At 46.7% G+C, this 26772-nt stretch overlaps 1 protein-coding gene across 1 annotated transcript in view; it reads right to left on the bottom strand.

Moving 5' to 3' along the window:
- Positions 1-26772, bottom strand: part of LOC125947702 (uncharacterized) — a 57921-nt gene that overhangs the window by 13199 nt on the left and 17950 nt on the right. Inside the window, exons 4-9 of the mRNA XM_049672945.1 lie at positions 25809-26112; positions 24512-24673; positions 19871-20106; positions 7553-7665; positions 5968-6097; positions 1791-1967 (exon numbers count right to left, since the gene is read on the bottom strand). Of these exons, the coding sequence (XP_049528902.1) occupies positions 1791-1967; positions 5968-6097; positions 7553-7665; positions 19871-20106; positions 24512-24673; positions 25809-26112 (1122 nt within the window). The remainder of the gene's footprint in view (positions 1-1790; positions 1968-5967; positions 6098-7552; positions 7666-19870; positions 20107-24511; positions 24674-25808; positions 26113-26772) is intronic.

Genomic DNA, 26772 nt, shown 5'->3' with positions numbered 1-26772 from the left:
TACTTCAACTCGAATATTGTCAGGAACAGCAATAACTGCTTATGAGGGACCAGAAAGTAGCACTGGTGTGATTAGTGCATAGCAATAAAGTGACAAAAGCACAAAAGCAAACAGCAAAATTATTTTAATGTTTCACTGTAAACGCTTGTCCTCTTACGCGTTCTAAACCACCTTTCTTTCTTTCTTTCCCTAAAGGGGCGTCTATCGAGTCCGACTGCATCAACAAGACGCCTTCCCCTGCTGCAGCCTGCAGTCAGTGCTGCACACACCATCGGTTTAGTAGACGAGTGAACGTGTAGCCCTTTATGAGCGGGGCCCGCAATTTCGCATTGAAAGATCGCAGAGGCAAAATGGCAGGAAAGCCACATGGATGATGGCTGAATAACGGTTGCGATGTGGGAAGGTTGGGACGCGCCCTAAGTCCCATAGTACTTCTCTCCTTAAGTTATCAAGAAAATAAGTTAGCTTTAAAATGTGTGTAGTTCCCCAATTAATAATTACCATTGTAGCAGCCGGAAAGCATTCCTTCCTTGAATGCTCCAAAACTAGAGAAACGTGCTGAACGAGCTTTCTATCTTCCCACCAGGTGACCCCATATATTATTCTCTGTGGTCAACTGCCGCTAAGCGAAATGTGAGCTTCTGAATGTTCTTCGAGATTCCATAACGTACGCGTTGTCACCGCTGCAGGTGTTTTCCTCCCTGTCACTTTTCAACTGCAGTCTTGAATAGTCTCTGAAGCTGCCTTATATCGTTCTGTATTCAGCCACACGCAACTTTTATTCTCGCACCAAAACTAAATATGTAATTATGTTGGTTTAACATGCCAAAGCAACAGACGCACTATAACAGACGCAGTAGTCGTAGGATCCGTTATAACGTTGTGACCACGTGGCTCTTTTCCCGATGCGTCCCCATGAGCATGCGGCCTCTGCGACCGAAAATCATACCCGCGACCTCATGCCAAGGAGCTGACGGCCACATTCACTTATACGGTGCATATTGTTCTAGTCCCAACATTCCTCTTACCACAAGCGCTAAAGTGTCTCTCTGCAATCCGCGTAATATACCACACTGTGCCAAGCGCGACCACCAAACAAATCCACAAATAGAAAGTGGCAGTGGGCATCTGCGCTGTCAACGCACTGACACTCTTTGAGTGTTTCGAAATTAACATATTTCGCACGCAAGAACCTCGCGCTGATTTAGTCATTGCGCTTGATTGATGAAGGGCACAAAGAGTCTTCTTACATGTAATTCAGTGCTCCCGCGTATACCTAAGAAAAGTATATGCGGTATACGCGTGCTTCTGTAGATATTGCCACGAGCTATTCCTGAGAGTGTATTTATGTACAGGTATTTCTTATAGCAGCACGAAAGACGGTTTGTGAATGATTTTCAATATCATGTCAAGAATAATATTATACGAATCAGCAGCTAACATGATAGTGTTCCAAACATAATAATGTGAGCGATGACGGCGCAAGCAATCTAATCAAGTTTGTGGCTAATAGTCATTTCCTCTTGCGTCTTCTCGTCAAAAGTTTGTAACCCAATGGCCTAGGAAAACTCGGCTGACGTCAAAAAGAAGTTGAGGTTGAGTACAGTATTTGCACAGGAGGATTTCGATATTTGATCGAGATAATTTGTGTGTAAATTGGATTGATGAATAGATTGTCTACCATCTACGCCACACGTCATATTGAAAAAAAAACATATTAGGGAAATGTTTCAGATGTGAAGTATTCTAGCAGCACAGATATGCCTAGTAAAGAGCTTGCAATCCCATACCGTGTGGAATGGCTGAAGGGAATGTTTGCTGCATTTGAGACTTAGGAGTCGGGGTTGCTGTGCCTGGGAGTCTTTATCCACCTCATATTCGACCACGGCGAGCGAGTGCGACAGCAGCAGAGGCACAGTCACGTCACGTTCGAGCCTCGACGAATTCAGGACACGTGCAGCTTCTCCCTGCACAATTAAAGTTTGTTTCGCCGAGCAAAACGTTACCCACTGTTCATTTGCATCCGCCTATAAGTAGACAGTCTCTAACACAAAGTAATAGTCAAACCACTTCTACAAACGCGGGCGGAGAAGCACTAAAACCAGAGAATTTTCTGAGATTCGGAAATACAAATAATACTTCCAAATTCTGACCTGGCCTGTGCGAGCTACGCTGCTTGGCTGTGCTCAAATACACTGTCCTGCACTTTTGCAGGCATTGTTTGGCTCTTGCACACGTTGAGCGCGAACTCCATATCTGAAAACACGGTCATCAAGTACGACACTTTCAACTAATTGTTTTACATGTGAAACAATTATCGGTTAACGAACTTTCATATCTTGAAAATACACAGTAGGCATTGAAAATTTCCATAGTGAAAAAATTCTGCGGTTCGTTAACGTTAAACTTGCTGCTTATTAAAATGCTGGCTGCTGAAATAACATTTTCCTCCAGAGATGCACTGGTTAGACATTTTTTTAGAGCTCCAAGAAGTTAAAGCTACAGAAAAATGTCACGTCTTGAAATGTTTTCCTGCAGGGTTTCTGTTTTCCGACAGCCTTAATGCAGCTTGAGTGGGCAATGACGTAGGCATGCAGAAACATGCAATACGGGACCGAGGGGCCTTCACGGGTTACAAACTGAGCGGCATAAAAAGTTCTTTTTATTGCGATAGCAATTATATAAACACTCGAAGCGCATTTCTGCCGTCGGCGTCACCGTCGTCCCCGTCGCTGTGAGGTTCCGTATAAAGTCAAACGGCGATAAAAACGTCACCGCGCGCCGTACGCTGTGTGTTCGAGTGAAAGCTTACGAGGGTTAGCCGGCAATCGCGGCTCAATGTAGAGCACGCGAGAGAGAAAGGCAGGCCTGAAGCGCGCGGTCTTTGTTCGCGCGCGATGTACAGGGGCGATGCGACGGAGAGGGAGCATGAGGGGGGGTGCGTTATGCTCGGTGGGCTGCTGCTCACAGCTCAGCCGCGCGGGCGCCGTATCTTTAAAGCGATCTGCAATGTGGGCGAAGTGCGCGCCCGCGCGGGCCTCATCTTCAAAGCGATCTGCGATGGGGACAAAGTGCATGCACCGATTGCCGCTAGCTTCGTATGCGCTGTGCTTTTGATGTTCGCGTTGAAGCGAGATGAGAGACAGCGCGAAGGTCAATTTGCCCGCTGTTGCTGGCACGCTTTCTCACTCCGGCGTTTTCACAGCGCGTTTCCACGATCATCGATCGAGATGTGTTCATGTTTACCTGTGCGCACGTGACACCGTGCTTGTCTATTTAGTTAGTAAGCGAATGTTTACAACTTCATACGTCCCATTAAAGTACAATCCTTGCTTCGCATAGCTCTCTACAAATATGTATTTGCAATCGATGGTTCGCCTTTTGGGCAAAACTGCGACTTTTTGTTTAAATCTGAGTATAATGCCAGGAATATATGAAGACATAGGAGGTGGAGTTAAATAAAATAATATTTGATTTAGGACACAATCCGTCACTATAGATAACAGGTTACCGTTGCCCTTGCAAGGGAAAAAAAAGGTAAGAGTTTCCCAGTACGTCACATAAGCACATAGCAAATGGGGCTAAAATATTGAGGCTAACGAGCATGAAGTTTTTTTAAGGAACACGCGAAGTGCCACGGAAGTACCGGTTTGCCAATATTCAAAATGTTTATTAAGAATTGGAAAGTCCTTGCCATTTGAAGCGTATCCGATTCGAGAATTCACTATTCTAAATTGTAAAATATTCAATTCGTTTCAATATTCTAAGAAACAACAAGTTTATTCAGTGTACGGGGACAAAGACTAGCGCGAGAGGAGACTCGTCTGGATGATTCTGGTGCAGGAGAAGCGCCGTTGATGTGCAGATATATTGGAGCATATGTTTCTGAGCAAACACATAGAAGAAATTACTTGTGCACAATGGTTTCAGGTCGAAAATAAACAGGAATGTCTAGAGTTAAACAACCTACATATTTACTTTCTCGATCTAGGCAAAATAATTTATATTTTGCGCAATCTCACCATGCTGGTATTCCTTTGAATTGATGTACGGTGTTGTAGTATTGCACCTATCACCTTCAACGACATTACAATCTATTATGTGCATCTGGTGACGTGCTGCTTTTTTTACGCCCATTCTCATGGCGCACCAGACAACCCCTTTTCTTTGTTTCGAGTTTACAATCTATTCCGCTGTACATGAACCGAGTTATAACGGCATTCGATCTATCAAATAATAATGTCACAGTTTCAGCCGAAAGGCGAAGCAGTCAATTGCGATATCAAATTAGTAGACAGCTATACGGAGTAAGGACAGTAGTTATTTTATCTGCTGTATAAACTTGAACATCTAGCAGAACCAGCAACGCGCAGAACTTGTCAATGCCATCGGCGTCTTGCCCGCGTTCGCACCGAACGCGCGCGGGTTGGTGACTGTTGGCGGTGCCTCTGGCGGCGGCTCCGAGGTTTACTACGAGATCAGAACGCGACACTCGTCAAGCAGCGTCGGAAGTCTTTACCACCTCATCTCCTCGCAGCGTTTTATTTAGATAAATACGCATTTGGTGCCGCAGCTAAACGTCGCCTCCCCTAGAGATGCAGTCTTGCACAGTTCCGAATAGAGTATTTTGAAATGATGTATAGAACTTTCCTAACTGAACTTGTGAAACATGTTTCTTAGCGTAGTAAGGAACTATTCGCTTTCCATCCTAAACGCGAGTAGCGCAGAGTGCCAAATGTAAGCCAAAATTGCGGTCCTTTCCATTGTTTGTGGTTCTTGTTTCATTCATTTTGCGTCACTTCTCTTACGCGATGTTCTGCTGACAATTAGGTATGATATAAAATCATGGATAGCTTTTTATCTTGCAGTGTGCCTAACCAGTTGACGTAGAAGATGAAGATTTCATCTATTAGAAAAAATATTTTGATAAAGCAGTTATTATCTTACGGCTGCTTTGCATCGATGGGTATCTTGAACGTCTTGCAGCTCACAGTTTTTGTGATATAATTAATTTTACTATAGGTGAAAAGTCCTTTCTTAATGCCTGAGAATGTACAGCTGCCACCCAAATTTGTAGTTATTAAACATATTCCGTATATATTTGGTAATAGCAGTAGTAGTAGTACAAGACATTTATTCAGCGAAAAACAATTACAGGCCAAGAATATAGACCGCCTGTGCGGCAAGTCTACGCTGTTCTTCCATTTCATCGCCAAGCCAGTCGAGCCAGGTGATGATGGAAATGGAACGGGCGAGGATAGGAGTCCGATTGCTGAGCAGCCGGTCAGTAGAATAGGCAATGCGATAGGTCTGCATATGTATGGCGGCAGTTGCGACAGCTGGGGTCGGATCGATAGCGATAGAGAAACAGACGGGAGGGAGTAACCAGTGCATTCATTTGGATGTGCCGCAGAAGGCGAGCCTCCGTAACAGTGAGGGATAGATGAGGGGGAGGGTAGAGGCCCTTGTAGAAATTTCTTTGATGGTGCGGTGCAGGGAGTCTCTCACAGTCCTCCGAGGGCTTGGCCCAGGGAATCAACGGTGCCCGGTTAAATGTGTAAAAGCTGATGGGCCAGTTCATTGCCGTCAATCCCTGAATGCCCAGAGACCCAGAGGAGGAAAATGGTGGAAGATTGCAGTGCAGAGCCCGCTCGTTCGACCTCCTCCTGTTAGAGTGAATGAGGTAGGGTGCGGTTCTGTATTTGGTGGATGGCGGCTTGGGAATCGGAGTACATCGTATACTCTGGGAGAGAGGGAAGGGAGGGAAATGATTGTAGGGCATGGGCAATGGCAAGGACCTCTAGAGAGAGTGCATCCGGAGGGTGTAGGTACGGCCCACTCGTGTGGGTTTCAGGTACTGGAAGGTGGGGATGGAGGATACCATACAGCCTGCAGGAACCTCGAGGAGCCACGAAAGAGGCATCCGTGTAGATGTAAAAGCAATTAGCTATACCAAGCAGCACGCACCACACTCAAGAGCAGCTTGTTGTTCAGGGCATCTTTCGTCCAGCTGCTGATGAGCTCCACTCGGCAATGATTCGACGCCAGGCTCGGTGGTGTGGTTATGTGGGTGCGGAGAATAAGGAAGTCCATGGATCTGTGGAACAAAACGGAAGTGCTGTATTAAACAAATAATGCAATTTGTGGCTCTTGACTTACCGAATACAGTGGTTTTGGGCTGCTAAGCACAAGGTCGCAGGATCAAATCCCGGCCACGGCGGCTGCATTTAGATGGGGGATAAATGCGAAAACACCCGTGTACTTAGATTTAGGTGCACGTTAAGGAACCCCAGTTGGTCCAAATTATTCCGCAGTACCCCATTACGGCGTGCCTCATAATCTGGTCGTGTTTTTGGCACGTAAAACCCCACAATTTTTTCTTAACCACCGAGTAAATGAGATCTAGTAAAATCAACCCCGGAACGAACCAATGCCGTCAAACAGCATCAGATGAAGTCAACTTCTACGGTTGTGCTCCATCTAATAGAATACCTAATATTATATGACTGTAGCTACATGAAATACAAATACAGACAAACCCGGATATATCGAACCAACATATAACGAATTATTTTATACATCGGAACAGCTCTAAAATGCGCTTGAAAATTTCTGTATAAATTTATTTGATAGATCGAATTACCTATATATCGAACTTTTTTGTGATCCCTTTCAAGTTCGACATAAATGGGTTCGACTGTAAGTAGGCTTGTATTATGTGTGCTTTCGCTTTCATGGTATGGAGGATTTAAATTCATGTTTTACTAATAACATTCGCGATGTTCTAAGATACGCTCTTTTCCCCATGTTACAACGGCTACGATTACATTTGTGTATAAAGGTTCTAATAAGGCCTGTTTTCACCTGTATGTTTTCCTTTCAAAATGTTAATTAAAAATACTGTGCTCCAAAAAGCGAGCGGCACTCGAGAGAAATTAATCAATGAGTATAGTGCGCCGAAGTAGTACCCTCAGCGACCTATACAGTTACTTCCTACTGACCATCAAGCTGGCGAAATTAATCGGCTGCATGATTACAAGAGGAGTTTCAATTTCATACTTCTGTATAGTAAGATAGACGAAAGATGACGTACTAATGAATAATGAATATTGTGAAATGCCATCTGTCAGCATGGCAAGAATTTGGCACGGTTCACAAGACACAGGTAATTTTGAAACTATACGATTACCTGTTGCTTTAAGCCCAATACTCAAGCTTCGTGAGACTATTAAAATGATCCATAACGTAGTGTTGAACAGGCACTGCTAAGTTACTCAATTTACACTAAGATTATTTCGGTATGAAAAACACATCCGAGTCTTTACCAGAAGGCACAGCGGTGATAACCTAAAATTAGATATTCGCATTCGGCGTTCATAATAACTCAGCGAACTATGGATCAAAACCAAAGTATAGCTGAAAATCGCCACCTTTCGGCACACTCAGATTAAAAAGCAGCGTGCCATCTGTTTGGAAGTGTGGGATGAACGGCTGCCCGTGAGAATATCGTAACTGCATAATGAACTTTAGACTATGAGGTTACTCAGCTTACGCGGCTGCTTCAGCCACAAGTCCAGTGATGTACACGTCTGAGTAGCTTCGCTGGTGATAGAGTTCGAGTCCTAGGAACAGGATGACCGGATCCTTCGACCAGTGTCTCAGGTTCTGCGCACATGTGGGCGAGTGAAAAACATTTCAATGAAGATGTCAAACAGTGAACGCTGGTGATGCTCAGCATCCTACCTGACTGCTATTCAACTCACAGGAGACACTGCTAGGTGCTGCTAGCACCTAGCATCTAGCATCTAGCGCCTAGCATCTACAAACAGCTATTCAACTTCAAGTTCCAGGTGCGCCAGGCTTGCCATATTGACAACCGTGGTCTTCACTCAACCGGATATGCCGCAGCACCCCTGACACGCAGACGCAAGTGCAACATGAATGCGTTTTATGTAGCACGGAATCAAAAATTCGGATAAAATATCTTAAAGCGGACTTTTTTCAATCTAGAGTCACGCAAAGCACCCTCAGATATTTTTTGTTCAGGTTTCGCGCAAATATGCATACAATGACATGAACTGGATATCACTGACTGAAGCGTTGTCACAGAGAATAAAACAGTTTCCTTGTACTCGAATCGCGTATGCAAACTCATGTTGAAGTTAACGATAAGCTTAAGTTTCCTAGTTCAAACCACTCGACCATTTCCGCAACGAAAGCATCGGCTCTACAACAAGCACGTGTAAGTTTATAATTTTCCCTGCTGATTTCTGCGGCGGTTTTAACAGACCACGAAATATGGAAGCATGGTAATTTCAATCGAACTAAGAGCAATAGTTCTGCACATTGTAAAACCTCTGAACATTCCATGTCAATACAAATTCGCGATTTAAGTTCATAAAGAGACTCATGTGCTATGAAGGACACCCTAGTAATCGCCTTCGGGTTAATTTCGACAATCTAAGGGTTCCTTAATGCACGCCTAAACAACGTACACGTCTACTCAACAACCCGCCATCGCCGAAATACGCCCACCGCGGCCGCGAATTGAACCCACGGTCTCGTGCTGAGCAGCGCAACGGTCCAACCACTGAGGTACCGCGGCGTGTCTCGAACATTGCAGACATAACACGTGTGGCCCCAATTTTATGACGGGCAGCTTGACCCCTGGATTCGGGTTCATTGGTATATGTCAGATTTCTTGCTTGCAGGTTTTCTAGTAAACAAAAAAAAAAAAAAGAAAGGGCTCCAATCCACGCTGTGAAGGTGCTTGTCCAGCGGAGCTGTGGTATCACCTGATCCAATAGATCAATGAGACGTAGCCTTGAAATGGGTCCCGCTGAGCCTGAGCACGACGCCGTTGTGAATAATGACGTTGCTGCTCCCGTCAACGCTCATCGTGTTCACGCTGCTGTTCGGGAGTGCTAACCATGCGTGGCCTTTCCTTTGCGCTATTACAACACAAATGAAATCAGTTGCGAGGCAGGTTCTTCTTTTACATATGAAGTGTATTGACGTGACTCCCTGGTTCGTATCCTACTGTTGCCGCTTCCCTGCAACTGCAGCTTATCAAACCGTAAACTTCACCGGGAAACGATTGCAGCGAACGCTACGCGCGAAGGCGCGCTTCCTGTTTTTTTTTTTTTTTTATATCCCACACACAGCCGGCGCCGCTGCTGCCACGGATGCGCGGAGGGGAGCTCCGTATGGCGGTGCTGCAAGGAACCCAGCGTAGCACGCCGCGCGCGCCTTCCGCCGTGATTGATTGAGTTTTCTGTCGACGGAGACGAAGAAGATTCCGGGATCCTAGTCGTATACAGCTTTGCTATAAAAAGTCACCCTTTCCCAAAGGAGCCGCGCTTGTTTCCAGCTCGCTGCCATTTGTGATGCTGGTTGTTGCTGTCTCTCATTCGTGGACTCTTCCCTCGAACTGGGTACGTCGTTCACTTGGCAACACTCTGATAAACTTTAATATGCAATGTCGTTTCGTGTATGATACCCGCCAATCCTGAAATAAGGTCACACGAAGTGTAACAATGCACTATCCTTCATTTTACTCTTGTACAAGTCAGCTTACTATTAATTTTTGTGACCACACTACGGTACGTCTATAAACATCTTTTTACGTTCGCGCAGGGGTCCTGCGCACCTCAGTGATGCAAGCTGGCCAAATATCGATGCTCTGCAGTATATTAGCAGCGGTAATAGCGGAAGCCTGTGTTGAATAAAATTTATTGCGATGGCAATTATATGGACACTCCAGTCGCTTTTCTGCCGTCGCCGCCGTCGTCGCCGTGAGGTTTCGTATGGAATCCACGGTGGATAAAATCGTTGCCGCACGCCCTATATATGCTCTATGTGCCAGTGAAAGCGTGCGAAGGTGAGCCGGCGATCGCGGCTCAGCCTCCCGCACGCAAGCGAACGAAGCGGCGAGGAAGCGCCCGTCTTCCTCTCGTGCACAACGCTCCGGAGAGAGGGTAGGGCGGGAACTGCTTTATTCCCCGCCACCCGAGCGACCGCGCAGGCCTGCCAGGTAGCAAAACTTTGGGGGAAGAGTAGCGAGGGGGAAGGCCGCGTTCTACGCCGAGCGCTACTGCCCCGGCGGCTGTATCTTGACACCTATGTGCGGCGGGACTGAGTCCTTCCTCCATGCGCTGTGTTTTCGAAACTTAGTCCCAGCTGATGCGAGCGGGAGGACGAAGGTCAATTCGCTCGCTGCTAGTGCCGCGCTTACTACAGCGTTTTTACAGCGCGTTTCCGCGGTAACCAGTGAGATGCAATCATGTTTGCTTGTGCACGCGAGACACCATGCTTGTTAATTTAGTTAGTATGCCTATGTTTACAAGATTATGCAGCCAATAATAAGACTACTATCCTTACTTCGTATAGCTCTCCACTAGTTTGCTGTCGCAATCGATGCTTGCCTTTTGGGTGAAACGGCGACATTATTTCAATCGCTCTACAGTTCTGCGTCACTATGCAGCCAGTGTGACCAGCGGCGTTCGGCTTGCTTTGGTGTAGACGGCGCTGGACTAGAACAGACCTTGTCTCATGCCAGAGCCGCTGCATCATAATGCAGCTCATGCTACTTTGGCAGGCCGGAATCATGCCGGCCTAAAGCTCGGTTTGACTGCACAGGGTCCACTGAGCTTGCCCCTACGTCAAACTGAAAACAGCTCGCTCGCCGATCGCATGTGTATATATGCAAGTGATCCGGCTACAGGTGATTGCCTCACTACTGCGGGTAATGGCTGGCACGCCAAACTATAGAGAGAGCAAAGTTTCGGCGCCCCTATTATCACCAGTATGACATATCCGACTTGGCAAGCCACGGCCCGGCATGCCTGGAAACACGTGACTCTTTCCGGGTCTTTAGCACGCGTTTAGCTGCAAATTTAAGGGAACAGGCGAAACTGGCATAATGCGCACACATACTTGGGGTACTGTGGATGAGCCTTCCCGAAAGAAAAGAAAATACACGTTAATAAGAGAAGATTCTGAGCAAGGGTATTTCGAACAGCGATATCAATGCAATCAAATACACCTTATTACTTAATTACAGCGAAGCTGTCTACGGCTAGGGTTCTGTTCATTTTCGTGTCCGTCAACATATCTGCGCGTGCAAAACCTCAGCTCCCGAATTTGATGCAAAATCATTTTATTCTGTGCAAAAGCTTATACGTCTCATCACTTGGATATGCATTTTCAGTAGATTAGTTATCAATTGGCACCATATTGAAAATCAGTAGACTGTCAGGTAGATATTAACGGTTTCTCAAATGATTTGCTGCTGTGCGACCCGCGTCGGCCATGTGTACAGTCGCACCGCCCTATCTTTGTCAATCCAAGCGCTTGTGTGCCTAGTTTCCTTCCATTTTAACGGCGTGGAGGCCCCGTCGCGAGTTACTAGTTTCCTCCGGCTCACCGAGGTGGCGGCAGTCTGCCACAGGAATATATATGCCACCGATCAAGACCGCCGATCAATGTAAAAGTCTGTGTGCGTGTGTCCTTTTTTCGGGATGACCGCCGTCGGCCGCTCAAGAGAACTAAAATTTGCTCATTCCTTTGATCAAAACTTTGTGTCACCTCTATGTCGTGTGTAACTGCTTCACTGGTAATCCACCCTGACAGCAGTGGTATGGCGCGCGATTTTTGTGTTATATATGCTTAACAGCACTAACCTCTTCAGCCCCGAATTATGATCGAATGTCAATAAATGTATGAAATTTACATATTATGGCAAGGTGCTGCCGACTCCATATAGAACGAGTCAAGGTGGTAGAATGGCTCGCTTCATTTTAATATGAGTGGCCATAATTACAGAGCGATTAAGTATCTAATGATTGTGCCCTTAGTAATGATTTGTTTCTTCATAAAAAAGAATTGAATGACTTGCGCGAATTACTTGCTCAAGTTATTGGTTGCGAGCATTGCTAGAAAGAAAAAGAATGTTTCGCGATTCCTGCCGAAACGACCCACGTCACACCTCCCGTCAAAAACTTTAGTGCCTTCTCCAAAGCGACCTTTGGTAGCGATAGATCTCCCTCACAAGCAAAATGAAGGCACTTGAGGTAAGCAGAACGTTCAGTTTATCCTAAGCTTAACTTTTGTGGTCTATTGCATGCCACAAGCGGCACATTAATTGCAAAAAAGAAGTCGCGTCCACCAATGTGTACACCGTAACTGAAGGGGGTTAATTCGATATAAAGTACAAATTATGTACCATACGCCGACAGACGTTTCAAAACAACAGGATGTAATTCAGCCTTTATGACGGTAATTATTGGCGCGAAAGACATGCTTCAACTACTAAAAGTGCAGGTCACGGCAATAACTTCTAACTCTGTTAATGCTACGATGATTTGTTAATGCTTCGTGACGTCATAATAGAGCACAGCTCTTAGGCACCCGTTCCTGCGGCGAGCGTCGGCGTAACCGAGCAACCATCACAGCGAAAGAGGACAGCGGACGCGGAGGGCACCGGGGGGGGGGGGGGGGGGGGGATGAAAAAGACGGCGAGAGCGGAGAGCGCTGGGAGGAGGGTTTAGCGGAGCCATATGAGGCGGAAAGCGGAAGAGGGTGTGACGAAAGCGTGAGAAGACAACCGTAGTGCCACGCACGAGCGGCTTTGCGGCAATGGCTACGAGATGGCGCCAGAGTAGCGCGCATCGTCTGTATGCTCACAAAGCGCTGCATGAGCGGAGATTGCCTGCGGTGGCTGCTGTTAATCGCGCCCACGCTTCACCCACGCACCTCCTCTCCCGATTTTCCGATTATTGAGGCCGTCACGCCACACTTCGCCCCGTTTGCAACCTGCCACAAGCGACAGATTGTCTGCGCCAGCCAATATATCGCGAAATGAAAGCACGTATACGTTTAGCTGCGCACAAATTTCGCGTTAGGGAGTATCGTAATCGTCGATGAATGGCGCACTACAAGCAGGTACTTGAAAGTTTGATTTATGGTATATATTCAATGCCATGAATGCCAGATGAGTGCCATACGTCATTCACCACTTCGCGTATTGTGGGAATAACGAATTCGGCGAAGCGATGCGGCCATGTCCAAGACGTGGCGATTGGACCCGCAGCCGCACATTAGATGATGTCAACTGCTGTCGCCCGCTGGGTCGTGATATTGTGACATTGATGCGAAAGATGAAAGGCCCCGTTCAGTCGTGCGCAACAAACAAGATTTAACCCGTGAAGGCTACTAAAATATCTGCATGGCAGATGTTATTGATTTGTCGTAACCAGTCGTCTTTTATACTGTAACTCCATTGATAAAGTTTTGTGAAGAGTGCCTTAATATCTCAACCGCTGTGATGTTGCAGTTTATAAAGTTTATAAAGTAAAACCCGATGCAACTCCTCAATGATGCGATATAGTTTGGAACTTAATACGAAAGCAAATTAAACAACATATACTTAATACAATATATTGTGACACTTTTACGTGCTTTCGAGGTTTACGCCTTAACAGAATGTGGGGCATCCAAGACGGGTGAAGAGAAAGACGACGTGCGGCTGGCTAGCTGAATCTCGACAGGCGCTCAGCTGATCAAGGCCGTCGCGACTAACTCTGCCTGGCTGGCTGTTCAATAAACGCCTTTCGCGGGCGTAACAAAGTGGTGGAGCGTGCTGGGTACGACACATCGTACCACGGAGTCGCAACACCTAGAACTTCGCCGGAGCCGCCGTCTTGCCGGTCTCTTGCCTGCGACTGTCCCCATGGCTCAGGACGGAAGTGGACAAACGCCAGCTCTAGTTGTCCCTGCTCCAAGGTCGACGCCGGTTGGACCTTTGCAGCACTACATGGAACCACGCTCGTTCGCGGGAAAAGCGGGCGAAGATGTCGACGAGTGGCTGACGCACTACGCAAGGGTGAGCCGATACAACCGTTGGGACTCTGTCACTCAGCTTGAATACGTCGTACTGTTTCTGAGTGAGACAGCGCTGATGTGGTACGAAAACCACGAAGACTCGCTAACAACGTGGGAGCGCTTCGTTGAAGAAATTAAGAAGTGTTTCGGTGACTCCTACGCCAAACAGAAGCGCGCGGAGCGAACACTAGCTCAAAGAGCTCAAGCTCCCGGAGAAACTTGCACGACATACATAGAAGAGATCCTCAAGCTGTGCAAAATAGTGAACTCCCAGATGTCTGAAGAAGACCGAGTTGGACATCTCCTCAAAGGAATTGCAGAAGATGTCTATAATTTCCTGATAGGCAGGGAACACGTTGATTCCGTCTCGGATGTCGTACGTCACTGTCGTACATTTGAGACGTTGAAGACACGTCGCATTGCGCCAAAATTTGGACGACTGGCAAATGTGACAACCGTTGCCAGCGTCGATGAGGGCCCGTCCGCCGATCTTTCATCCACTATACGGCAGATCGTGCGCGAAGAACTGCTGCGACACGAAGTGCTTGCGTGCAACGCCATGCAACCACCCGTTGCCTACTCCCCGCAACCCATGTCGCCTGCAGCACCGTGCACTTCGTGGCAGCCGTCGGTCTGTGTCACGGACATCCACCCCAGAGGAGCTCCAGGGCCACGTCAGGGCGCATTTACCCCCGATCAACGACATGAAGAACGCCCTCGCCCCAGCAGGTTTGCACAATGGCCGACCGTCCCTCCTGTGCAGCAGGCACAGCCACTTCACTCTGCTACACGACCCCCCACGGCTGAGCGCGTCGAGGCGCAGTTCATCGATCGTCGTTTACCTGTGTGCTATAGCTGCGGCGACTTAGGTCACATTGCAAGGTACTGCAATCGCCGCCAACCACCGAGGTTCGAGCGATCGACGATGCCTAGGCGGTACCGCACTCCACATGAAACGTACTCACCCTCGCACGCATATCCAGGACGCATCCCTCATCAGCGCCCGGAGGTGCTGCGGAACCGTTCTCCAGCATCTGACCGCAGCTTGACACCACCACCCGCTCCTCGCGTAAGCCGGTCGCCGTCTCCGCGGCGTCGCTACCCGTCGCCACCTCCGGAAAACTAGTCAGCGCGGCCGTTGGAGGTGAGGTCGCTGGACAATCTTCGATGTCGCCTGAGATACCTCCACCCATTTCTATGTTTAAAAATAAGGTGTCTATACTCATTGACGGAGTTTCGACAATGGCCTTAGTGGACACGGGAGCAACCGTTTCAGTGATGAGTCTTGCGTTTAAAAGCCTCCTAGGACGAAAGGTGATGTTTCGCTGGGACCGTGCCGATACGTTTCGCGGAGTGAGTGGGGACTTATTGCATCCCGTCGGGGTGTGCAATGTGGACGTTATTTTGGGTGGTCAGATATTTAATGCAGAGTTCGCTGTTCTACCTCATTCTACGCATGACGTAATCCTGGGCCTTGATTTTTTGAAACTGTGTGGCGCCACTGTCGACTGTGGGACGGGAGAAATTAGTGTAGGTACGAGCTTTTCAGCTGCGTTTATGGAGAGCCCGCCGTATCACGAAAGTGTGCTTTGTGTATCCAGGGATACAGTTGTGCCTCCGTTATCTGCAAGCTGTGTTTCAGTCTCCTGTTTCCCTACCACCGACAGAACGTTTGACGCTTTCGTCGAACCCGTTCGGCTGAGCTGCATCAAGCGGAATGTGCTGATACCGCATTGCACGCTGTCAGTTGTTCACGGATGCACTAGCTTATGGACTATAAACTGTTCCAGTGAACCTGCAATACTACCACAGGGCCTGAAACTTGCTGCCTATCATGAAGATCAAGTGCTGTCACTCGCCATTCTTACAGAGGCCCCTGATTCTGCGGATGCACGCCATTTCGTTAATGCATGCCCTGCTGTGGACTCCTCCATTCTAGCTATGGTGAACAAGTCGCTGAGCACTAAACAGCGTCATGAAGTGGCGAATATTCTGCTAAAACATGCCGCACTGTTTGACTTTTCGCAGCAAGCGGGGCCACCATCGTTTCCTCCTTCTCGTATACACCATCGCATAGATACGGGATCTGCCCAGCCTTTGCGACAGAAGCCGTATAGAGTTTCACCATCGGAACGCAAGGTGATCAACGACCAAGTCCGCGACATGCTAAGCAAGAATGTAATCCAAGAATCATGCAGTCCGTGGGCAGCGCCAGTGATTCTGGTTAAAAAGAAAGATGGGACATGGCGATTTTGTGTAGACTACCGGCGTCTCAACACCATCACTAAAAAGGACGTGTATCCTCTTCCACGTATCGATGATGCTATCGACTGCCTTTCATCAGCATCTTACTTTTCCTCTGTCGACTTGAGGTCGGGGTACTGGCAGATTCCAATGCACAAGACAGACAAGGAGAAAACGGCATTTGTAACACCAGATGGACTTTTTGAATTTAATGTGATGCCGTTCGGGCTGTGTAATGCACCTGCAACTTTCGAGCGCTTCATGGACAACATCCTGCGTGGTTTGAAGTGGGAAGTGTGCATGTGCTACCTAGACGATGTAGTGATTTTCGGACGCACGTTCAGTGAGCACAACGCACGCCTCGATCTTGTGCTAGAGTGCTTGGGAAAAGCAGGTTTGGTGCTCAACTCGAAGAAATGCCATTTTGGGGAGCGCCAAACACTGGTTTTGGGCCATCTAGTGGACAAGGACGGCATACGACCCGATCCAGCGAAGACTGCTGCTGTCGAAGCCTTCAAACAACCTGGCTCAGTAAAAGAGCTACGCAGTTTCCTGGGCCTTTGCTCATATTTCCGCCGGTTTATCCGTGGATTTGCCAACATCGCGTATCCGCTGACATGCCTCCTTCAGAAGGGCGTTCCTTTTGAATGGTCCCCTGAATGCGAGGCCAGTTTTCGGGAGCTGAAGTTGCTTCTGACGTCCCATCCCATTCTCCGACACTTCGACCCGGCTGTTCCCACAGAAGTTCATACGGACGCTAGCGGTATTGGAGTCGGCGCAGTCCTTATTCAACGCGTCGACGCCAAAGAACACGTCGTTGCCTATGCGAGTCGCTCCTTAAGCAAGTCCGAGCGCAACTACACAGTCACAGAGCAAGAATGTCTCGCAGTGATTTTCGCAGTACAGCGCTTCCGGTCATACCTGTACGGACGCCCCTTCACTGTGGTGACAGACCATCATTCTCTTTGCTGGCTGGTTAATCTTCGTGATCCGTCAGGTCGGCTTGCACGTTGGACACTTCGTTTACAAGAGTATGATTTTACCGTTTCTTATAAAAGCGGCCGACGGCACGCCGACGCTGACTGCCTCTCGCGCCTTCCGCTTCCGACGACGGACTGCGACGCTGACAACTTCGATCGCTATATCGCATCATTGGAGCCCGGATTTCCTGATATTAATACCTTCAAGATCGAGCAGCAAAAGGACAGAACTTTAGAGCCACTGCTCACTACTGCCAGGAAATCAGCACCATCCACTCGTTTCTGCGTTCGTGACGGAGTAGTGTACAAAAAGAACTATTCTTCTACAGGCCCACGATATCTCCTGGTGGTCCCGGAGAGTCTCCGTGTTTCCATCTTGCGCGCTATGCATGATGACCCAACTTCTGGTCATTTGGGATCGGCGCGAACGCTCTACCGCACGCAAGAAAGGTTCTACTGGCCTAAAATGCGTCATACGATCGACCAGTACGTGTCCAGCTGCAACGAATGCCAACGTCACAAGCGTCCGACGAGCGCTCCGCCTGGTCGACTACATCCAGTGTCACCCCCAAGCACGCCTTTCGAGCAAGTCGGCATCGACCTTCTCGGTCCATTCCCGCGGTCACCTGATGGGAATCGCTGGATTGTCGTGTGTGCCGATCACTTGACACGCTACTGTGAGACAGCTGCTATACCATCGGCTACTGCCACCGAAGTGTGTACTTTTCTGCTGCGTTTCGTCATTCTGCGACATGGACCTCCCAGAGTCATCATCAGCGATCGTGGGCGCCAGTTCACTGCAGACGTGGTCGAAGAGATGCTCCGTCTATGTGCTTCAAGTTTTCGACATTCTACCCCGTATCATCCACAAACAAACGGCCTTACGGAGCGCACCAACAGAACCCTCACTAACATGCTGTCCATGTATGTCGCGTCCGATCATAAGAACTGGGACAGCGTGCTACCTTTCATTACGTACGCATTCAATACCTCACAGCACGAAACTACGGGCTACAGCCCCTTCTTTCTTCTTTATGCTCGTCCGCCGCGTTATACATTGGACACTATCTTCCCGTTTTCAAGCCACGATAATCTTTGTCTATCCGAGACCGTCTCTCTTGCTGAAGAGGCCCGACGACTTGCTTCTTTGCGCACGCTAGTTTCACAAGACCGCTCGAAGGCACGCTACGACCGCCGACGCCGACACGTGATATATGACCCTGGTGACTTTGTGTGGCTGTGGAAACGAGCAAGAAAACGTGGGTTATGTGAAAAGCTACTGGCCCACTATGTGGGGCCATATGTTATCACGGATCGTATAAGCGAATTGACTTACCGTATAGCACGCCTCACATCAAATGGCCGACGGTCAGCAAAGACTGAAATTACGCATGTCGCCCGTTTAAAGCCTTTCGTCTCTCGACAGCCTGTTTGACTTACCCGGTGGGCTTCGTCTGCGTGGAGGGAAATGTGACACTTTTACGTGCTTTCGAGGTTTACGCCTTAACAGAATGTGGGGCATCCAAGACGGGTGAAGAGAAAGACGACGTGCGGCTGGCTAGCTGAATCTCGACAGGCGCTCAGCTGATCAAGGCCGTCGCGACTAACTCTGCCTGGCTGGCTGTTCAATAAACGCCTTTCGCGGGCGTAACAATATATTTAATTTAATAAACAACCCCATGTTTCTTCTTCAACTATTTGCAAACTTTAATGGTGCTGTACTTTCAAAATTATACTGGGGTGCTAATAGTTTATAAGCTGACAAAAAAATGTGTGCAAACGGCTACTGAGTAACACATAAGGCCGAGTTTCATCCACATGAAACTCGAAATAAATTGTTAGGTATTTATTTATTTATTTATTTAAAAGTACCTTACAGGCCACTAGAGCCATTGCGAAAACTGGGGACGTACAGGAAATGTCAGGACACTATACAAACAAAATGCCCGTAGTAGCAATGTAACACTTTAGTGACAACAGCAAATGGCAACTAACGCATATTATGCATAAGTGGCTAACAATACACTTAGTTACAATAAACACACGAAACAACCGCTTGAAAAGTAAAGAATATATACAAAGGCGTGAGACATTCATTTACCTAGCAATAAAACGCAACAGCGCCATGAACATCCACGTTTCAGTCAAGAACCGTTAGCAGTTCCTTACGTAATTTTTTTATTTAACATCAATGTGCAATCAATTTGAAACAATTTCAGAGTTCACGAGTCAGTGGACTTCTTCAAGTAGGAGGAGAAAGAGGATATTGGCTGCGAATGGATCTACTGCTTCCGAATTTGCATAGTTATATGAAAAGGTATGATGCCCAAACTTTCTTACCAGGTATTTCCAGCGTTAGGCTTCTCATAACTGTCTAAAATATATTAAAGAACGACATTCTGGAAGCAGTGGCAATGTATAGGATCGTGTCAGAACAAGGCGAAACCGTATGAAGAGTATACTCTCTGAGCCAACTAGACCCATGGTAAATAAGCTGTCTATATGCTTAGGGATGCTGTGATGATTTCTGGTACTCTCACGGCCGGTTCCTGTGTTTGCCACTAGTGGTAATAGCAACAAAAAGTATTTGGTGTTCTTTAGCTTTGAAGTGCGCGTGAGCAATTCAAAAATAGTTTAAACGCAGGCCACGTAAGCATCTATTACCAAACAACATGTAACGATATCACGCTCAAACCTTTTTGATGCATACGCTACTGTGCGGACCATCAAAAGATGCTCGTCAAATAATCTAGCAGTAAGCTTACGGCGAGCATGCTGTGATGTTTCCATAGCTTGCCGCTGTCGATGCCCGTGCTGGCTACCTGGTAGTGCGCGAACCCGTAACCCAGCACGTTTTGGTCGCGGTACCTCCGCATGATGGCCACGGCGTGGTCGTGCACCTCGAGGCTCTCGTCGTACTCCAGGGCAGAGCTCAGAGAAAGCAGAAACTGTTCAGTTCTATTGCCTGCCGCCATTTTCATGAAGTTGTCGAAGGCCACCTCTGAAATGTGAAGAGTGGAAGGAAAGAACACTTGTCATAGGACACATGATTTCACGAAGTTCGCGGGCCACTAGCGGCTTTGACAATAAATGTTGTTTTCTTGGGCCATCCGGTGGTTCTCCCAAAGCGTTATTTGTGCCTGATAGGTCTAACTCTATTTTTCGGCTTAAGTTAAGCAGGTAAATTGAGTACATTACCGCCTGTAGAATATTGAATCTTATTGTCGACTTTGCTTGCCTAGCTCCAAGCCGATATATAGCGTCGCCATATTCTCTATCAGACATCTCAGGAAGTCTTGATGCCATGTACGGCAGACGACAATGTTACCAGTTTTAACACGTTCTTCTTTGAAACGTGTTACGAAAGTTTGAAAAGTATGCAGATGAGATTCAAGATGACGTGTCTCCGACCATTAGCGGTGTTCGGTATATTATTGTCCTATTATAAAACGGCGTACATTCGGGGCTATGCTCAAAGCAGTTATAATGCGGTGAGGTATTGCTGGTCCAAATACCCTTATAAATAAATTCTACGGACTGCTCTTTGTGTACCAAAAATTAAGAGACAGATTGAGTTTGCACATCTCGCATTTAGGCACGACAGCACGATTTGTATTTGTACGTCGTCTACAGTAGGGTCCTAGAAACACATGTTAAAATAATGATGTGCAAGGCACAAGCTTCATAAAAAAAGCACACGCCATTCTAGTCCTGTGAAGGTGGATTACCAGCTAAGCCGTTTACCACCCGACCTAGAGGTGACACAAAATTTAGATCAAAGGTATGACCAAATTTTGTTTCTCTTGAGGGGCTACGGTGGTAATCCCGAAGAAAGACACGCGATAACACACTTTTATTTGATCGGCAGTCTTCATCAGCGGATTATAGATTGGCGTGGAAGACTACCGCCATCTCGGGGAGCCGGAGGAAACTAGACACGCGTGACGGGACCGCCACACGGCTGAAAGTAGACGCACTCCACGGGACCGCCACGCCGGGAACGCGGAAGGAAACTTGGCACGCAAGCGCTTGGAACTACAGAGAACGCAATGCGAGCGTACACGTGGCAAACGCGGGTCGCACAGCGACACATCTTTGTGAAAGCGTTATCCTCTACCTGAGAGTCTACTGATTTTGAAAATGGTGCCTGTTGATAACTAATCGGCTCAAAATGCATATACAAGTGATGAGACGTATAAGCTTTCGCCAAGAATGAAGCGATTGTGCATCAAATTCGTGAGCTGAGTTTTTGCACCTCCAGATCTGTTTACGGACACGAAAAATGCACAGAACCCTAGCCACAGACAGCTTCGCTGAAAACATTTCGCAGCTATTAGGAGAGTGTTGAGACTTGTCCCACAGTGTGCTGCGCTGTCTGTAGAACATGCATGCCTCCAACGCACCGGAAGGTTAACAAGAAGCGCTTACGACTCGAAGAGCTTCGAAGCGCGCAGCCTCCTACGGCCATGCGAAAGATCTCGTGGCCCAAAAATGGAAAGCTGGGCGAGCTGATAAGCGTTTCATTTTTCTCGGAAACACCAATACATGAGGATACGCAAGGAGAACGGCACTTTACTTCGAGCGAGACATAGCCTATTTGGCTCTCATGTCCATCAACCGAAAGCTTTAAGGCCGCATCACTCGTGTTAAATTATCTATTGCTGCCGATTATGGACACACTAAGCGCAAAACCAAGGGACAAGGTGGGAAAACCTTTGAACCGCCAATCATTAAGTGAGCTTTTATACAAACGCCTAAACACAAGTGGCACAGGCCAGTTGCCTTGGTTCACGTCAAAATGCACAGAATATTGCTTATTTTCGGCCCTTGCATCATTTTTAGTACATGTTTTGATAAACGATAGGCTATTATAAGCTATAAGCAGTGAGTTTAGTATGTTTTCAAAGCTTGTAAGTGTCACGAGTCACTACAATGTCTTGCCGTCTTCATAGGGAATTAGCCAGATGCATAAAACGCCGAGCTATGCACCAGTATACCCATGGTGAACCTTCCTATACTAATTAGCCGATGCACATTATCTCGAAACCTACGCTGTGCACCAATACTTGTATATTTGGCACATGTACAAGCAAAATTACTCATAGCCATGCACCTTGGGCCTAACCCTTCCCAACACCTCTCCTCGGTGCCGGAAACCCGACCGCGTGCTTCGCTTTGTCATATGATATTAGTTTATTGCGACTGCCTCCAAATACACATTATACGCTTACGAAATGCCACTGGTAATATGTTGGTGTCAGGCTCAACCAGAAGTTCGACTTTCGACAGCGATTGTTGAGGAAGCATATTTCTCGTCGCCAGCTCTGAAGCAGCTATCTCAACTAATGCTGCATGAGACACACAAGGACCCTATCTTCATATTTACTTTGATGAATGAGTAGCTGCGGGCGAATCTCTAAGGGAGGTCTGAAGAAACAACTACTTTCATTGTCGCGCATGCGCAATACATTGACAGTATAGCTATCGCGCTTTGCTTTGCAATGCTATGCTCATCATGCGCAGACTTGAAGCTAAACATTTTGACAGAATTGCCTGTCTGTTTGGGTTAATTAATTCTGACTTTGAAGTGGCTCCAACCGAAAAAAAATGTTTATTTTTCCGACTTTTCGGAACCAACTTGGTCCCTTCTTCAAGGGGAGTGAAGACGGAGATGTTGAGGTGCAACTTTTAAGCTCGGGACCATCTCGGATCACGCCCAGTCTACTACCCTTAACCCCATAACTGGTAGCTTCTGCAAAAAGCATCTGCAAAAACTAGACAAATCCAAATATTAGTCAGTGAATTTCAATTTACATTTATTTATGTACTTGCTCAACAGTGATATTCACTAAAATGTCGAGCGTGAGCAGCAGCAGATGTATTGGTCAAAAAACCTGAAGGCTTCGTCGTTATCTTCTATACGAACGTGGAGGTCATATTCTCGCCAATGCGATTTTTTTATTCATTTTTTTAAGCAAGCTCTTATTACCTCCATAAAGGTACACCTCAAGAACACACATTGATCTTGCCAAAGCGAGTGCCAGAGGCCAGTTTCGCACCATACATTTACCTTTCACCACCTGGTCAACAATAATTTTTACCTGCTGTATCACGTTTAGTTTTTAGAAAAACTGTTTAATATTTCCATTGGTATATATTTGAGCAATGTAAAGAACTAAAACAACAAAACCATTCTATGTCAAGTCCTTCTTGTCAGTGAACGGTTTACGTAGTCGTTAAGAATCCACCACCCCCTCCTTCCCACCCTTTCCCCAACCTCGACCATAAAAGCTTAACAGCCGTGCGACTGGCCGCTCGAGGCACTTCGCGTGTATTCGCGGGATTCTTTCACGCTCGCAAAAACATTGTTGTGTAGCATGTATTGAGCAACAGAAAGCTGTATCTGGAGTTCTTCATGTTGCTCTACAATTTTTTATTGCCACTATTCATCTAATTATAATATTTGCGAAGTTGATGAAATAATTAGGACTAATGATGTAATTAGGCGGTAGGAAATATAATCGGAGAATGTCCAAGCGATGGCAAACAACTCTACCTTAGTTATGGACAGCTACGTCGTATTTGCATATTTTAAAATCTTGGTGCATGATCGTTGGGATACCCTGTATATTGACACGTATACATGTTTATCCTTCGCCGGTGGCCGCTTTCCACCGGCTAACAAGTGTTAAACGTTATCGCTCGGCGCAGGACGCGCCTGCATCGGAAGCTTCTCGAACGTTATCGATGCTTCTATCCTTCGTCTGTGGTCACCGACGCTCATGTAATCTGATTGTATGAGCGACGCGAATTGTCTAGAACTTTCTGGAAGACACGCGGGCATCATGGATTAATCTGGAACCTTCGATGACTCAGGTATAAAAGCCGACGCGTTTCGCCGCTGATCAGATTTTCGACGATCGCCGACTGTGTTCGCCGCTATCGTTGTGATTTGAGTGTAGCTTGCTTTTGTGGGCACAGTTTCGCCCAATAAACAACCAGTTTCGTCATACACAGTTTTACGACTGTTTTCTTTACCGTCACTACTACGTGACATCTGGTGGAGGTGCTGGGTAATCTGATCTGCGGCGAAACGGGTCGGCTTTTATACCTGAGTCATCGAAGGTTCGAGATTAATCCCTGATGCCCGCGTGTCTTCCATAAAGTTCTAGACAATTCGCGTCGCTCATACAATCGGATTACATGAGCGTCGGTGACCACAGACGAAGGATAGAAGCATCGATAACGTTCGAGAAGCTTCCGATGCAGGCGCGTCCTGCGCCGAGCGATAACGTTTAACACTTGTTAGTCGGTGGAAAGCGGCCACCGGTGAAGGATAAACATGTATACGTGTCAATATATACGGCAAACGACATGACTTTCGACAACTGAAAAGATCGACTCACGGTTGGAAGAGGCGATGAAGTCACGAGATTGCCTTGCAACTCTGACGTGCTCGAAAATCATGAACACGCACAGGCCATCGGGTGGAGGCACGGTGGTGCGAAGCTGGCCTCCCACCACGCAGACGATCAACGGACGTCCCGCTTGTGGAGGTCCCAAAGTCGCTGTGCGAAGGGAAAGAACACGTGCACTTAATATCAAACTATCTCGATTGTTTATCACAGTTGTTTACAATGACCTCGTGAGACCCCGTGTTAGCCCCGTCGAAAACAGCATTCGTTATTTTCAACTTCATTTCAAGAACGATGAGTTAAGATAATCTGGTGAAAAATAAAGATACATATCTGGCGACAATATATGTGAAGCGTGTAGAAGTTTCGTGGCATTAGGTGTCGAGAAAAGTTTGTGCAGTTTGTGATACGTACTGGCGAATTGTAATCGACAACGTACCTTTCAAGTTTCAAGGTCATCCGGGATGAAAAGTGCAGAAGAGCCGCCATGCGATGTTAAAAAAAGTGTGCCTGTTTGTTCAGAAAAACTATATTACAATTTATCACAACGTAGTTCAGCTGGATTCTCGATTTACATTTAAGGAGGTGCCAAGGCGAGCATTTTCTCTTGCGATCTGATCAAGCAAGTACTTTTTCAGAATTATAAAATATATTTGAAAAAAAAGAAGCGCCTTTAAAAGAACTCGTGTCGGTAGTTTTTGTCGGGTCTGTGAATGAAAAACACATTTCGAAGAAAATAGCGTTTCTTTCCCATTAAGAGCAAGGAGTGTGAAATTGTTTTATTTTATGCAGGCTCTAGCGATATAGCGCGTCTCTCTTACAATCTGTTGTTTCCGACGGATGTTTTTGCTTACCACTTCATAACTTTTAAAGGTGGCCTTCATAATAAACATCTATTGACGTGACATAGACCTACCAGGCTGATAATGTCTCAACTTGTGTTCGAAGGATGAAGTAAATGGTTGTAAGGTTGTCGGCGAAGGTATGTTATGAGCAGAGACGAACAATATATAGATTTAGCAAAGCTTGACAGGGGGTTTGATATTTTTTTGTTTATGTCGTATAAATTATTTTTAAAACGACGCTAAAGCGCAACAATCTTTAGCCGTCCTGCAAAAGAGAATTATCATACCTTAATTCTGACGCATTAAACATTTGTATGTTATGAGCCGTAACAGAGTAAACCAAGTTGAGCCCTGAAACTTCTGTCGTAAACCTTGTATTAGACGGAAAAGGAAGGACCATATATGCGACTATATCGTGTCTCCTTTCGTAAGGTTTTACTCACAGTTGCCGGGTGCTGCGGACGACTGCACTTCGGGTATTTGCGGCGTCTTTCTTTCTGGAAAGGACGTTTCGGTTTTGGGAGGGTGCGGGGAACTAGGCTCTGATTTCGGTTGTAGCCTGACAGTAGAGGAATGTAGGCTTTGCGATGTCGGCTTAGTGCTTCTTTTTGCTACAACCTTTGGGGATGATGTGGAGTGAAGCAGCGACGATGGGGCTAGAGACTTGGGCCGTGCTGTAGACCCGTTGGTCTTGTGCACAGTGGATATCTTCTTCGGACGCGAGGTCTCCGCACGGCCCACAGCTGCCTGTGAGATATCGCGAGAATGTATCGGGGCGCTTCTTTTGAGGAAGAAAGTGATGAACGATTATACGTCGAGAAATAGGTAATAGGGAGAATAAATTTCTCTGTTACACTGCCTTTACACGATTTTAGGGAGTAAGATGGACAAAATGACGATGCATTCAAGTCAAAAGAACAGATTATTTATGGCATACTTAAGTTTCGCTTTAGTTGTAGAAATGTATTCTTACTAGCCCTCATTCAATCCTTTATCATGACGTCACCTTTCAATGAGCACAAACCGCATTCTGTCCGCTGTACATCAAGTGAATATCTTGCGAAAATTCTCAGTATCAGCTACTTATAAAGCACTTGTCATTCAGCCCTAGAACGCTGGAAGTACAGTTTCTTTGAATAAATTTCAAATTGGCTTGAACGTTGCAATTTGGCTTGAAGGTTGTTTGTAAAAACTGGGGACTACAGCAATGAGCAACATCATTAGATGGATAGCTTGGCTTAACTGTTATCATGCTGTATCTGTCTGCTTCGAAGAAATTGAGAGATTAGAACGCACAGCAGGTTAGACGTATTCCAAAAAGCCGCAGTTTCGCCCGAAAGGCGAAGCATTGATTGCGATAGCAAATTAGTGGACGGCTATATACGAAGTAAGGATAGTAGTTGTATC

This window comes from Dermacentor silvarum, chromosome 8, assembly GCF_013339745.2.
Source record: "Dermacentor silvarum isolate Dsil-2018 chromosome 8, BIME_Dsil_1.4, whole genome shotgun sequence".
Classification (NCBI taxonomy): Eukaryota; Metazoa; Arthropoda; class Arachnida; order Ixodida; family Ixodidae; genus Dermacentor; species Dermacentor silvarum.
This window is presented reverse-complemented; position numbering and strand designations above follow the sequence as displayed.